The sequence below is a fragment of the Pteropus vampyrus genome, unplaced genomic scaffold (assembly GCF_000151845.1).
Source record: "Pteropus vampyrus isolate Shadow unplaced genomic scaffold, Pvam_2.0 Scaffold23, whole genome shotgun sequence".
Taxonomy (NCBI): domain Eukaryota; kingdom Metazoa; phylum Chordata; class Mammalia; order Chiroptera; family Pteropodidae; genus Pteropus; species Pteropus vampyrus.
The window spans coordinates 729,955-745,925 of NW_011888804.1; the positions used below are offsets into that span (position 1 = coordinate 729,955).

Genomic DNA, 15,971 nt, shown 5'->3' on the forward strand with positions numbered 1-15,971 from the left:
TCATGGAGACAGACATATGAACAGTGACTTCCAATCCATGTCATGGTCCCTCTGGTTATGCAACTAGTCTCTTGGATTCAAGGAAGGAGGCAAAGGGCAGGAGGTACGAATGGAGGGCGGGAAAGGTGGACCCACTTCAGAGAACTTTTTTCACACCCAACGAGTGAGGTTTTTAGAACCTTTTTTTTCCGCAGACCCTCCTGATTTTTGAGGGCTGTATTTTTGGGTGTGGGCATAGGAAATGGTTCTGAGCCGCTGGTCTCTGGCACCGCCCGGGAGCGCCCCATGGGATGGGGGACAGGACAGGGCAGTCAGGCAAAGGTTAGGGAGGAAAGTAACACAGAGGTCCAGATTGGCTCCAGGAAATGTTTGTATTTCTCCTCCGGGAGGGAGGACAAACAAACTCTTTTCGAGCCTTCTGGGCAGCTTTGCGAGCTCTCCAGCACAGAGAGAGTCTGCGGGGGAAGAGTGAGGCTGGAAATAAAAATCATTCTGGGGCCGGACCCAGCAACTGCCCTCCAGCATGAATCTCATTGGACCTGCCGGCCGCTTTGCAGAAATGACCACTTGCATGAAACTACATGCATTTCAAAGCCTCGCGGTGCTGCATACTTGGGCTCTCAGGAAGACCTGCAGCTCGTGACCCAGGCTCCTGAGAAAGGATTTCCCTGAAACTCTCATTTTCCAGCTGAAGTTTCTGTTCTCCAAATGAGCAGTGGCCGCATCAACCCACATGTGTGGTCGGGGCGTGCACCTCAGGGTGAAGAAGTTAGAAAACCAGCAGCCGGGTGAGTGGCAGCGATTAGATAAACCTCTGTGCGTTTGTGGGGAGTCCAGGGCACACGAAGCATCTGTCCACCATGGACAACGGGTCGTGCTGCCTCATCGAAGGGGACCCCATCTCCCAGGTGATGCCGCCGCTGCTGATCCTGGCCTTCGTGCTCGGTGCCCTGGGCAATGGGATTGCCTTGTGTGGTTTCTGCTTTCACATGAAGACCTGGAAGCCGAGTACTATTTACCTTTTCAACTTGGCTGTGGCTGACTTCCTCCTCATGATCTGCCTGCCCTTTCGGACAGACTACTATCGCAGAGGTAGACAATGGGCCTTTGAGGACATTCCCTGTCGGGTGGCACTCTTCATGCTGGCCATGAACAGGGCCGGGAGCATTGCGTTCCTTACACTGGTGGCTGTGGACAGGTATTTCAAAGTGGTCCACCCGCACCACGTGGTGAATACTATCTCCAACCGGACCGCGGCCGGCATCGCCTGTGCCCTTTGGACCGTGGTGATCCTGGGGACTCTGCACCTTTTGATGGAGAACCATCTGTGTGTGCAGGAGAAGACCGTGTCCTGTGAGAGCTTCATCATGGAGTCGGACAACGGCTGGCACGACATCATGTTCCAGCTGGAGTTCTTCCTGCCCCTCGGCATCATCTTGTTTTGCTCCTTCAAGATTATTTGGAGCCTGAAGCAGAGGCAGCAGCTGGCCAGGCAGACCCGGATGAAGAAGGCCACCCGGTTCATCATGGTGGTGGCGGCTGTGTTCGTCACATGCTACCTGCCCAGCGTGTCAGCCAGACTCTATTTCCTCTGGATGATGCCCTCGAGTGCCTGTGACCGCTCTGTCCACGTAGCCCTCCACGTCACCCTCAGCTTCACCTACATGAACAGCATGCTGGACCCCCTGGTGTATTATTTTTCAAGTCCCTCGTTCCCCAAATTTTACACCAAGCTCAAAATCTGCAGTTTGAGACCCAGACGCTCTAAAGCACAGAGGCCAGAAGAGATGCCAATTTCAAACCTCTGTCGCAAGAGTTGCATCAGCGTGACAAACAGCTTGCACAGCCAGCCCGATGTGCTGTAGGACCTCCAAATGTGTTGAACCGGCACTAAGACAGACAGACCAAACAGAGGACAGTTTGGCAACTTAGAAATAATTCGTGCTATGGGTGGGGGGCTTTGAAAACGCGGCCATTCCTTAGCTGCATCCCCCCCACGCTGTTGGAAACAAAGTTCAGGCTACTATGCGTTTTTGGAAGGTCCCAGTGGAGAAGTGAGTCGGTCGCATTTCTATGATCTGATTACAATGTTAGGGGACAATATGTGCATGTAATGAGACGCGTGTATGCTGGGTGGTGGGGCGGGGGGAGCGCTTAGGAAGAGCTCGGCTTCCGTGTAATATTAAACGGCTGAGTAAACAGGTACATGTGTTTAAATCTGTCGCGTTCTCTCCCCCAGGGAGTCAGTGAACTTAATGACTTATCGATATTTCCTGTCGGCTAACCTTAAATCATTACTTGTCTTGGAAAATAGAAGCTGGACTAAGTCAATACTTTTATTTCAGGCTGAGCGAGGTTCTTTAGATTGGAATGTCTCGATTCTGATGATTTTCATCTTCACCCCCCGCCCCCCACCGCCGTTCATTTCTTGGCTTCTCAGTAGCCCGAGGAGAATGACAGCAAAACAATCTGCTCTGACCTTCTCTGAGCTCTGTATTTTTCTGCAAGTCTTTGCATTTCGCAGAACATGCTGAGGGATATGTTTACCTGCCCTGATTTTTCCAGTGGGAGCTGAGTGCTTGGAAAAAAAAAAAAAAAAAATCCCTCTGGCCTTTGGGAAATGCTGAGTCCAGCACAATTGCTTTTACCTGCTTTTATGTGACTATGAGTTAATATTAGTCCCTCATTCATTCTCCACGTATTTACTGAATTCATATTTGTGCCAGGCGCTGTGCTATGTCTTTTTTACCTGGAAGGTTATCAGTCAACTCTTATATGACGGCAAAGTTTCTCTTGAGGGGGACGCAAACAGGTTAATAACCTTCACCTTTTCAATGAATGTAGTTTCTAGACCAGTTTCTGCAAACACCAGTGTTTTCCTCTCATTGCGGGATTCTACCGAAGGGTGGAAAGGGGAAGTGTCCCTTATACACAATTGTACCTGGAACCCTCAAAACCAGATGATTCTATGAAATGTCAGGCTGGCCTGCCTCAGACTAGAGCCAACATTGTCGTTTTCTGAGCCTTTATTTACACGTTCTCAGGTTCCCAGGGTACTCTGTGCACTAAAGGACCTTACCAGCTTTTAGCGTTTTGGCTTCAAAACCCCCTTATAGGCTGTCTTCAATATTTCCTTTTTCAGAGGCACTGCACAGCCTAGGAATGAAAGGTGTGGGCTGTAGACAGTCAGATGACTCTAGTCTGAATCCCAACTTACTAGATATGATTCAGAATCTGGTTTTATTTAACCACGTTTAGTTTTTACTTCCTCACCTGCCAAACGGGTGTGACAATAACATTGACTTCAAAAGATCGTTGTGCAGATTCATCTAATACAGGATCCTGAAGCCAGGGTTCTTATCAGCATCAAAGAACCACATATCTTCCTGATATAAATCTGTGAAAACCCACACTTCTGCTTTTCTGTTTTTCATTCTAACTCTTTCCTGGGCTCCTTTGTTGCTTCGTCTTAATAAAAATGGGTTTCTACAGCAAGTTTGTTGTTTTGTCTGTGACCCTACGTTAAATGACTCTGACTCGTAAGACTGTACGTTCCAAAGAAAAAAGTCTAAAAACTCCAGAAGCTCGTGGTAGGCAGAAGTGCTCACTAAAAACAGCGAGAATGGAAAAAAAAAAAAAAAAGGAAAGACAAATCAAAACAAAACCCCAAACACAGTCTTGCCTTTGCTTTCCTTTTTAAATTCACAGAATGTGACAGAAAGAAATCTCGTCAAGAAGCATTCTTCAGAAACTCTAAAGAAGAAGGGTAATAGCTTTGTTGGCAAAGCTTCCTTTAAACTACCTGGAACAGAAAAAGTGTAACTGATTTAGGGGAAAATGTTTCCTCTTACTCAAGGTCTTCCAGGAAAAGTCACATAAAAGCTAAAAGAGATATGAGACCATATATTCTACAGAAATTGTATGGAAAAAATAAGAGGCACATTTTATTGGTGCTGACAGTGTAAAAGTTTCAGTTCTGGTTTATTCTCAGAATGGGTTTTCTTACCTCTTATTAAAAGCGAAATGGTTAAGATGGGGTCTGAAGTCACCTGAGGGCAGGGGCTGCTTAGACAGGATTAGAACTCTGGGTCCCAAGGGGTTAAGACAATTGTTAAAGGTTCTACAGAAAAGTGAGCAAAGTGAGTTGGGATGCCTGGTCCCAACCTGCCCACCTTCTGGGTCGTCGAACCCACAGAGGTTTCCAGTATGTCTCAAGACCCCGTCATCACAGCAAATGCATAAAGGGCTTCAGGACTAGTTCTATAATTCGCAGGGCCCCGGGCAAAGTGAAAATGCAAAAAGCCTTAAGAATTTCAAAGTGGCGACAGCAGAGCATTAAACTAAACGCCCTTCTGAGTTTAGCCATGAAGCTGGGATCCTAAAGTTTCCATCTCTGTCTCTGTGTCTATGTCTATGTCTATGTCTATGTCTATCTCTATCTATAGGTTGAGATGGAATAAACAGATGGGCTCACATATGGGCCTCATCTACATTTAGCTTCCAGTGATGACACAGTAGAAGTGGGAAGGAGTCAATATTTTATTCCTTGTGACGATTCATTCATTCATTTATTCATTCATTCATTCCCTCTTTCAAGGAAAATTGATTAGGCACCAGCTCCGTACCAGACACGGCAGAAACACAATGAAAAACACAGCCCCTGACCACCCTATTGTAGAAACCAAGGGACAAATAAAATGACCACTCAGGGGAACTGCCTGGAAAATGGTCGACAGAGGGTTCTACGGGAGAACCCAGGGGCCCTTAATCCTGGCTTGGGGGGTGGGGGGGTGGGAGAAAGCTTCTCAGAGGAAGTGGCTCATGAACTTAGTCCTGAAGGATGGACAGGAGGCAACCAGATGACTATTGGGGAAAGGTATCCCAATTAGAGCAGAGTGAGAACCGCAAGGAAATCAACGAGACGTGAATGAAAACCCAGGCTGGGCTGAGACGGCCTGGTCAGAGGTGAAGCCATGAGAGCTACCAGGGAGAGGTCTTTTCACTACCCTTCTGGGAAGAAGATTCGTGAATCGCTTTTCAGATTCCCTTCTTTTAAGAAAAAGAATTAAATTTAACTACAGAAGGCATATATGCATTTCTGCTTAAAATTCAAAGAATTTCAAATCTATAAAGTAAGAAGTAAAAGTCTTCTTTTCATTTTTCTTAATCTTATATCCTAGAGGTGATGACTTTTAACATTCGGGATATATACACACTTGCCCACAAAGAATGAATCTTGTTTTGTTTTGCTAAACCAGGATATACATATATATGTATATATAGTAAAGATTCCTCTATATAGTTTTGCAAGGTATTTTATCATAGTTTCCTACCTCAGAACAGAGGTCGAGCTCACCGTTTTTAACTATATTTCATTGTATAAACAAAACATATATAGTTAACCAATGGCCTTTTAGTGAACATTTAAGTCCTTTCCAATTTGCCTCTATTGCCATCATGCTATGGTGATTATTCTGAATGATACATCTTTAGGCACATGGGCCAGAGTTTTTGGAAGCTAGATCCTTAGACACAAGACTTGTTGGGTCAGAGGACAGGTAATAGTGGGCGAGGCAGTGTGCGCAGTGGCTGAGAACGTAGCCCTGGGGCCAGACCGTCTGGGCTCAAACCTTATCTTCTTACCAGCTGTGTGATCTCCAGCAAGTTACTCAATCTCTCAATGCTTTACTTTCCTTGTCTGTAAAATGGGGACAAGAATAGTACCTGCCCCGAAGGGTGGTTGTGAGTACTGAATGAGTTTAGATGTATAAAGCACCCATAATAGCGTCCAACACAGAGTAAGCACTATTTCTATTAGCTCTTATTATTGTCTTATATTAGCTCTTATAATCTTTACATGCGCCACCAAATTGCCCAACGAAAAGCCTGAACCAACTTATACTCCCGTCAACAGTAGATGAAAAGTTTTCTTCCACACTTTTGCCGACAAGATCTTGTTTCTTTTGCTTGTATAATAAGCATTTTTTTCCTTCTTTTTGTAAAAACAAAAACATTTTACTCCTTAAAGTGATGAAGTCCAATTTACCAATTTTGTGGTCGTTCATGTTTGATGTACCTACGAAGGCTTTGCCTAAGCCAACCTCATGAGAACTTACTCTTAAATTCCAAAAATTTTATGTCTTAAATTGAGGTCTGTGATTTATTTTAAGTTACTTTTTTATGTACAACGCAAGGAAGGGGACCAACTTCATTCTTTTGCATGTGGCTCTCTGGTTGTCTCAGCCTCATTTATTAAAAAAGCAATTCTGTCCGCCATTGATTTGTCTGAGTGCCCTTTTAAAAGTCAGCTGACCGTAAGTGTAAGGGATTGCTTCTGGACTCTCAGATCCCGCTCTGTCGACTTATATGTCTACCCTTATGCCAGGACCGCACTGTCTTGATTACTGTAGATTTGCAGCAAGTTTTTAAATCATGAGGTGTGAATTTTGTACTTTGTGCTTCTTTTTCAAGATTATTTGGTTAAATAATCAAATGTTAGGTTTTTAACACTGAGAAGTTTTGCTTATGTGACTTTGGAAGCCCTATGTAGCCTTGTAAGACGCCTAGCCTATCCTGTGGAAAGAACATGTGAAGAGGCTACGTGTAGATGCCACAGAGAGATGCCGCATAGACACAAGACGATATGGAGGGGAAGAAGTGCCCAGATGTCCTGCTCGAATCTAGCTGCCACCTGAGACCTCCCCCCAAATGACAGCCACTCAGCTGAGCCCGGCCAACCCATAGAGCTATGAGCGCAAAGACAGAGTTCAAAGACAAATAGTGAATTACTGAACCTCTATAAGCCTCAGTTTTCAGATCTGTAAAATGGGGAAGATGATAATATTAACATATCACTCACAGGGTTCTTGCGAGGATTAAATGAGGTCATGTATACTAACGCCCGGCATAAAGCAAACTACTGATAAATGGTAGCTTTTTTTCTTCCTCTTTTTTTTTTTTTTTTTTAAATAGCTCCATCCAGTTCAGTGGTACACATTCGAGCTGTAATATGATAACCAGGCATGGAGATTCGATTGCGAAACTCATAGATTTTAAGTGGCGTTTCCACAAAACTCAGTGGAATCACTGCCTTCGCTATTGAAATGATTCATTATAATGAGTTTCTGTACAACTCATGTGATAGAAAAAAAATAAATACATAAGGGAAGCATACATGCAAGACAGAACATGCCCCTGGTGCGGTGGGAAGGGCGGAAATCCCAGAGCAGGCACCGGGACCCAGGGGGCGGGGTTGGGGGCGGGGGATTTACACGAGTAGGTGTGAACTTTGGTTTAGGATCATAGAATGTGAAGCTGAAAGGAAGCGTGAAGATTATCTAATCCCTCAGTTTACATATGAGAAAGCCGAGCGGTGAAGAGGTTTCACAGCTAGTTAATGAGGGAACCAGGACAAGCAACCCGCCTCTCCAGTTTTTTTTTTTTTTTTTTTCCAAATTTAACAATATTTGTTGCTGTTCTTTTCTAATTTTGTCTATCATTATTATTTTAAAATGCATATATTATAAAATTTAAAATTCAGAAAGGGAGGGACCTTTGCAAATTTTAGTTCCCAGAAATAATTTTTTCAAAAATAACTCTTGTTAATGACTTTTAGTTAAAAAGGACCTTCAGGATTACTTGAAGAATATCATTGACAAGTTCACATTTGTCCTAAAAGGAAACGTGATATTCACGGGCAGCAAGGGTGGGAAACAAATACCAGTTGTTTCACTAGAGCCTTAAGACACCCACATAATGTGACCTCGATCCAGTGCAGCCTTATAGATGAGGCAATCACATAATAAGAGGCAATGCGTGAATTGGTTAGGGACATAGACTTTTAAGCCGGAGCCAGATCCGCACTCAAGCTCTGCCCTTATTAGCTGAGTAGCCTTGAATATGCGAAAAACCTCTCTGAGCTTCATGTTCCTCATTTTGAATCTGAGCTTCATGTTCCTCATTGTAATAGTTAAGGTAAAACACCGGGCGTGGGAGCTGACACATTGGGGCTCTCTGTACCACAGGTGCCAACATTATCTTCATCATCATCTTCATCATCGAGTACGTCTGGTTCCTATGGGAGTTTAATATTAGATCGCCTTGACTAATTCACTGTCAAGAGTCTACAAACCTCTATTACTGAACCTGGGCATGCAACTAAAACAACGAATTTCCTATTTCTAACCCAAAGTCGAAGCAACACAATTTAGAAACCTCTAGTAAAGCAAGAATTCAACAGACCAAAATATCGCGGGGTAGAAATGTTCTGTAGGGTTCCACCCAATCAGACTGAGAAGCAAAGAAATAATGTATGAATTGGCAGAGTTCGAAGTCCTCTTAGGTCCCCTCGCTCTAAGTTTAATTTTCCAAAAATGGGGGCTTTGAAAATATCACATGATTGGTGGGGGAAAACGGCGGGCAAGGGGACAAAGGAGACACAAACTCCACTCAAACTTTCTGCTCAACTTGGCTGTGAATCTAAAACTGCTCTAAAAAATAAAACTGATTAATTTAAAAATACTTAAACATAAATCACTTGAGCATGGAAGCATGTCAAAAGCTAACACAAACAAACAAAAACCCAAACTCACCGTAATGTACAACCGACAGTCCAAACTAGGGTCACATTTTCAAACATCTTATGGAATTTTATGCTGTTCTCAAGTAGCTTTTTTTTTTTCTTTCCCTAACTAGAGATTAATTGCAGAGTTCTGGTGTGGAAAAACAATCCATGTTTGTACAGGAAAGATGGCATGCAACACATCTGCCCTCATAAAATAGACAATTACTTTCTTCTCAGCTTTTCCAAAAGAAATCGCGTGTGTGCTGTTTCCTAAATCATATACATGCTAATAATTCATACTCATTTCTGGAAAATCCTGCTGTTTAGCACAGTATGTTATTTTTGCTGCTGTTGTTTTGTTAACTACGTAAACCGACCACACAACAGTGAATCAATCCACCAGTACTCAGTCCTTTGTACTTTGTGCATTCCGGAGGGATGCCCTCCACATTTTAGTAATTCATAAATGACAGTCGGCTCGCCTAAACTTATCCTTTATGATGAGAAAATTTTGCGGGTTCCTATCCGCCTGGGGGATTTTTATTGCTTATTTGTGCAAACAGCAGGTTGCATAAGAGTCATGCTGGCTTTTTTTTTTTTTTTTTAAGCAATTTCGTAGTTTCCTGGTAACCATTCAGTCATCTGTTTCGACACCCTGACATGACATAAAGGCGGGTGCTGAGCCACAGTTTCGCCACACAGGCACACACCTCTTTCCTTGAGCATTCGCTAGGTGAGGCGCTCGCTGGGCCCAGCTCAGTCCACTGATGAACCCGTACCGCCAGCAAACTCATTTTCTGTTGATACACAACAAGAACTGCTGTGTGTTCCGGGACGACTTCATTGCCAACGTCCTGCCACCGGTGTTGGTGCTGGAGTTTGTGTTTGGGCTCTTGGGCAATGGCCTTGCTCTGTGGATTTTCTGCTTCCACCTCAAGTCCTGGAAATCCAGCCGGATTTTCCTGTTCAACTTGGCCGTGGCTGACTTTCTCCTGATCATCTGCCTGCCGTTCTTGACGGATAACTATGTGAGGAAGTGGGACTGGAGGTTTGGGGACATCCCTTGTCGGCTGATGCTGTTCATGTTGGCCATGAACCGCCAAGGCAGCATCATCTTCCTCACGGTGGTGGCCGTGGACAGGTACTTCCGGGTGGTCCATCCCCACCATGCTCTGAACAAGATCTCTAATCGAACGGCGGCCATCATCTCCTGCCTCCTGTGGGTCCTCACCATCGGCCTGACGGTTCACCTCCTGTACAACAATATGCTAATCAAGAATCACGACGCGAATTTGTGCAGCAGCTTTAGCATCTGTCACATCTTCAGGTGGCACGACGCCATGTTCCTCCTGGAGTTCTTCCTGCCCCTGAGCATCATCCTGTTCTGCTCGGTCAGAATCATCTGGAGCCTGCGGCAGAGACAAATGGACAGGCATGCCAAAATCAAAAGGGCCATCAACTTCATCATGGTGGTGGCCATTGTCTTCATCATCTGCTTCCTGCCCAGTGTGGCTGTGCGCATACGCATTTTCTGGCTCCTGCACACCGTGGGTACCAAGGACTGTGACATCTATAGCTCGGCTGACCTGGCGTTTTTCATCACCCTCAGCTTCACCTATATGAACAGCATGCTGGACCCGTTGGTGTACTATTTCTCCAGCCCATCTTTTCCCAACTTCTTCTCCACTTGGATCAACCGCTGTCTCCGGAAGAAGACTCCAGAGGAGCCAGACAATAATCGGAGCACTAGCGTCGAGCTCACGGAGGATTTGAGTGCTACCAGGAGTGTTCCAGGTGCTCTAATGGCCAACCCCAGTGAGCCATGGAGCCCCTCTTACCTGACTCCGACTTCTCGTTAAATAACCACGCCAAGAAGGGAGACTGTCGCCAAGATTTCTGGAGAAACAGTTTGGCTGGTGCGCACAGTAACATCATTAGACTTGGCCTGAGGTTTCCTGGAACTTCCGGATTCAGAGAATCTGATTTAGAGAAGCGGTATGGCAGAGTGGGCCACAGACACCCTGGAGGAATGGAGAGTCAAGCTTCTGTGCATCTGAAAATTCCGCTCCATCTCAGACACTTGCAGAAGTGAAGATGGCAAAACTGTTCATGTTTCTGCCCAGTGGAGTTGGAACCACAGAGACAGCCACGAGCACCTGGGAGTCACGGGTCCCTTCCCTTCACCTGCCTGAGACTTGGATGCTTCTCGGCTCTTGGGGCCATACCGACCCTGTTCATGGCTCTGGCCGGGGAAAGGAGAGCCAAGTGATTGGAGGGCAGTTACGGCCTTGGACGGGGCGCAGGCAGTATCACGCAAGCCAGCAGATCGCCTGGGTTCCGTGGGACTGGTTTGTCTTTACCGAGCTCTAGCAGAAACGAACTAGACAAAGAGACTCGTGAACTCGGGTTAACGTCTGAGTTTGCAGTGGTGCTAAGAAGGGGATTAGCCCAAAGAGGTACTGAGCCAAACGGTGTGACTCAGAGAAAGGAAAAGGCATTTGTGCTACAACCTGCAAGGAATCCATTCTCTTTCTTGTTTGCGCTATTTGAAGGTTGAGCAGATAAAAGGCTTCAGGGAAGAGAGCTGCTTCCCACCTCTGTTCGCTTTTATCATTAAAAGAGAAATGCTGTCCAGTGCTTAGAGGGGGAAGATTACTCTTGGTTCATTTGCTTATATTTCTGTACTTATGAGAAATCTGCCACTTCAATAAACTGATATGAGATGCACAGTCTGGTATTGCATGTGTCTGGGTGACGGTTCATGAAAATGGACTTCTTACTTAAGCAGAGACCTTACTGGTTGTGAACTGTGTCCTGGTAGAAAAATGTCATCTACTGTAAAGTAAAAAACTACTCGAATACTCAGCTGCACCGTGAGACAGTTACGTCAAAATTCCGTATGCATTGGGACCAGGATGGGATGGAGCATGGGAAAAACATTTAATTCGGAAGGGTCATTACAGACAGCATTGCAAGAGCACTTTCCATTTTATTTAGAGTTTGGTGACTATGGCTAGTCTGTTTGTATATTAAAAGAGGAATCCAGCCGCACTGGAATTTTTGCATAGAGAGGGAAGCAAGAACTTCCTAAGGAGTAGTTTCAGTTCCCGAATCTGGGGCGGAAAGGGGATATACTGGTTTGAGTCTGTGATCTGTCCAAGTTTCTGTTATGCTTTCATTTCCGGCTTCTGTCACTCCTCGATTCTTTAGCAAGACAAGGCTTGCTTTGACATTCTGACTTGGATACAGATAAGAAAGGTAGATACACAGACTCCCAGCCGCAGCTGAACGGCAGTAAATGAAGGCAGGTAGCTGTTCTTCAATTTCTTAAATGCTTTCAGAGCGCTTTGCTGATCTGGTTCTACACTCGACTCCTAGAGGTAGGAAGTTAAAAGCAGAGATCCCCAACTTAAAGAGGAGGACATGGCAGAGATGAGCTCGGAAGAAAGTAGGGATTCCCCAGCCGGAGGCCTGAGTCAGAAGGGAGATCAGCTGTGAAATTCCAAGCTACTCAGAACTAACAACTCACATTCATTCATTTGTTCATGTGTTCTATCAGCTTTTGTGAATTAAGCACCAACTAGGTGCCAGACACTGCTCTGGGTGGTCGGTGGAAACAGGACAAGCGACAGGGGTGCCCACCATCCTCATTCAAAGTGCCAAGGCACACTGAAAAGAAGTATGCAAATGAACGGGAAGGGAACTCAGGATAGCTATGGTATTCAGGAGACAGCAAAGCTGGGTGATGGGAAAAAAGGGAGTGAGGTAGGGTAACTGGGAAGGTCTCTAGGAGGAAACGACCTTGAAGTGAGCCATGAATGACCAGACAGAGCAAACAGTGCAACAGTCCGGGGGAAGGGGATGGTCCCAGGCAGTGGGCATGGGAAGAGCAAAGGACCTGAGGTGAGAATTTGTCTGTTTGTGAGCCCATTAGTTTCCTAGGGCTGCCTCGACAAGTACCACAGACACGGCAGCTTTAAACAGCAAAAATATATCCTCTCTCAGTCCTGGAGGCCAGAGGTCCGAATCAAGGTGTCACCAGGGCTGGTTCCCTCTGGAGGCTCCGAGGGAGAATCTGTTCCACGCCTCTCTCCCGGACGCTGGTGGCTCTCGGCAATCTTGGCGTTCCTTGCCTTGAAGAGGCATCGCTCCCGGATCTGCCTCCGTCTCTACATGGCCTTCTTCTCTCACTGTGTGTTGTCTCCTTTCCCATGTCTTAGAAGGATACTTTACACTGGATTTAGGGGAAGATGGTGGTGGCTGTAGGAGGCAAGGTCATGGCCCTTTACTCCAGCTTTTACCTATGAACGTGACTTAGTGTCTGTCAGGTCAGATGCTCTCAGAATCTGATCCATCTCAAACTACTCTTTATAAAAGGTCATAAAGGCAACAGTCACACAGCGGCTGGATAAAGGGTATTTTTAAACTATTGTTTGTATAAAAACATGCTCTCTGCCAGGTGTTCCTCTGATAACATTTCAGATCATCTGTTTCGCTCATTTAAATGGCATGAAGGTTTGGGCTTTTAACAGAGTCGATCTCAATTCTCTCGCTTCCAAAATTTCTGCCATATTCTAAAACTATGGCCCCAGGAAAATGCAGAGGTCATGGGTTGACCTTTGAGAAGCAGTTCACAATGCCCCAAACCCCTCCAGATGTAGACCTCCAGATGTGACTCCTAGAGCCCCTCAGGAGATGTTCTGGAGAAGAAAAGTCTTCGCTATTTTTCGTATTGCTTAATAAACTCGGGAGAAAGAAAGACTTTTCGGCAGGCTTAGGTGTGGTGAGTACCTGCCCAGGAAGTTCTGCTCACTAAATTTCGTGTCTTTTATGATGAATGAAACATGACTATTTTGCAATCAGTGCAGGAATTTCTTTGGGCTCAGATTTAACATCTGGCCACTCTCTTGTCTCTTCAGGGAGAAGGGGTTTGCGAGCGGCGTTACAAATGTCAGACCTGACCTATCGTCCACAAGCCCATGGTCTTGTCAGATGACAGGCAAGTTCTTCTAGGCCCTTAACAAATATTGATATACTCGGGGCTCTGGCCACACCCAGGGAGGGATTTATAGCCACCGATAGGTGTTGGGGATAGGACATGACATTCCCAATGTAACTGAAGAAAAGAAGAGTAAATGAGCTGACCTACAATGTCGCCAGCTTGAAAAACAGTAGGTTTCTTTTCAGCATGCTTACAAAATATCCCTCCTTTGGAATACGATACGTTAGTAGGAACGTAGTATTAATGACCCATTTCTGGTTTTGGTAAAGCAGCATGATGCACAGATAGATGCACGATTGAGAGATGCCACTTTCATCATCGTCATCATATGATCACCATCAGTTACTATATCTGCATTTGCTCCGCGCTAGCTGTGAGACACTGTGCTAAATGTTTTACAAAGACTACCTCATTTCATCCTTCCGATAGCTTCAGAAGGTATTGAAAGGTGCTATTTCCGTTTTACAGAAAAGGAGCTGAGGCCCAGAGAATTTGAATAATTTGCCCAAGGTCATACAACTTACACGAGATGGACCAAGAGAACAAATGTAAGCACGCTGACGCCAGAGTCTCTGCCCCTAAGATTCTGAAAAAATGCAAAGTGAGAGATGAGCAACGTGAACTGAAAAATGAGAGATGAGCAACGTGAACTGAAAAAAGCAGGCTGACTCCCCTGACCTATCTGATAGTCAATATTTCAGGAACTTTTCAGGCTGCCCAACACTAGGCCCTCAGGCACCGCCCAAGTCCAGCCTGAGATCATGTACTGAAGGCGCCTGGCATAGTGCCCTGAGTCTAGAGGGTATTCTATAAGTTTCCTTTCTCCAAAGCTAACTGGTGATCGACCCCTTTGTTCCTCTTGTCTTTCTAAAGAAGCTACCATCTCACGAGGCAGGTTAGGGTCGTTCACTGCAATACTGTTTGTAATAGTGAAAAATAGAGAACGACCTAAGTGTCCAATAGTGGAGAAATAGATACATAGTGATACAGGCACCCAACAGAATACCGTATATGAAGAAACAATGAACTTGTAGCCATAGGACTGAATCTTGAGCACAATAACTAGAGCAAAAAAGCAAGTCACCAGTCTACGGCCATGACACCCTGAACGTGTCCGATCTCGTCTGATCTCGGAAGCTAAGTAGGGTCGGGCCAGGTTAGTACTTGGAGGGGAGACCACCTAGGAAGACCAGGTGCTGTAGGCATTTAAAAAAAAAAAAAAAAGCAAGTTGCCAAAGATACATGCAATTTGATGACGTTTACGTAAATGTTTAAGGCATGCTAACCAGGGTAACATGATTTTTGGAAGCATCACTATGTAAGAAAAAAACTCATGGATGACAAGGATGCACAGTAACTGCAGGATACAGATTACTTCCGGAGAGGGAGGGAGGGAAATCGGATGGAAGGGAGGTCTCAACTGTATCTGCAACACTTTTACTTCATTGAGAAAGAAGGATCCACCAATGTCCTTCAGTGGGTGAATGGTTAAAGTGTGGTGTATCCATGCCATGGAAAGCTACTCAGCAAAAAGGACAGTCCATTTAGGCACACGACAGCATGCATGGGTTTCAAGGGCATTATGCTGAGTGAGTGGAGAAGCAAAATAGACCAGTCTTTAAAAGTTATATACAGCATGACGTCATTTGTGAAACATTCTTGAATGGTAGAATTATAAAGAAGAATAGATCAGTGGTCTCTAGGGGTTGGCTCTATAGTGAGAACCATCTATATGTTGAAGATGCTGGTGTTTATATAAGTATATATGTAATAAAATGTCAGAATTATAACAAAGACATATAAGGACAGGAGGAAGAGAGGGAGAGGAAGGGAGGGAGGAGGGAAAGAAGGAAGGAAGGAAAGAAGAAAAGGAAGAAGATAGGAAAAAGGAAAAAAGATACGTGGAAAAACTGGTGAAATCCAGGTGATGTCTGTAGACTAGTTAATTTTATTGTACAAAAATCAATTTCCTGGTTTTGATAATACAGGTAGGTAAGATGCCACCATTTAGGTGACACTGGGTGCTGGGTAGATGTTATCTCCCTGTATTGTTTTTGCAAATTTGTGAGTCTACAATTGACTCAAAATAAAAAGTTAGAAAATACAAATGTTTGAAGGAAATATGACCAGCTGTTAACATTGGTCTAATCTGGGTGGTAGGAACATGAGTGTTTTACGAATGTTTGTTCTTTATGAGCATGAGAGTATATGCACACTCATGCGCGCGCGCACACACACACACACACAAGGTTACAGGACAGGACTGTGGGGCGGAAGCTCCCACTCGCTCTGTCTGAGACCCCATCTCTCCAGATTCAGCTTCTCCCCCACCTTCTTTCGTGTCCCCCTCTGCCAAATACCCACGGATCAGATTTACCTTCATGTTTTAAAGATTTTATGACCAAC

General features: G+C 44.9%; 2 protein-coding genes and 1 pseudogene across 2 annotated transcripts; all 3 read left to right on the forward strand.

Annotated features, from left to right (window-relative positions):
* The first annotated feature begins 860 nt into the window (after positions 1-860).
* HCAR1 (hydroxycarboxylic acid receptor 1) lies at positions 861-1,865 on the forward strand. The gene has a single exon (XM_011355737.1). It carries the CDS (start codon positions 861-863, stop codon positions 1,863-1,865), a length of 1,005 nt encoding a protein of 334 aa, XP_011354039.1.
* Positions 1,866-9,272: 7,407 nt separating this feature from the next.
* LOC105289185 (hydroxycarboxylic acid receptor 2) lies at positions 9,273-11,285 on the forward strand. The gene has a single exon (XM_011355738.2). The coding sequence runs from the start codon at positions 9,331-9,333 to the stop codon at positions 10,420-10,422; it is 1,092 nt and encodes a 363-aa protein (XP_011354040.1). The 5' UTR covers positions 9,273-9,330; the 3' UTR covers positions 10,423-11,285.
* Positions 11,286-14,651: 3,366 nt separating this feature from the next.
* Positions 14,652-14,770, forward strand: LOC111737108 (annotated as a pseudogene).
* Positions 14,771-15,971: the final 1,201 nt, after the last annotated feature.

What these genes read in the sequence shown, in the direction of transcription:
- HCAR1 (XM_011355737.1), top strand. Translation starts at nt 861, where the DNA reads ATGGACAACGGGTCGTGCTGCCTCATCGAAGGGGACCCCATCTCCCAG.
- LOC105289185 (XM_011355738.2), top strand. Translation starts at nt 9,331, where the DNA reads ATGAACCCGTACCGCCAGCAAACTCATTTTCTGTTGATACACAACAAG.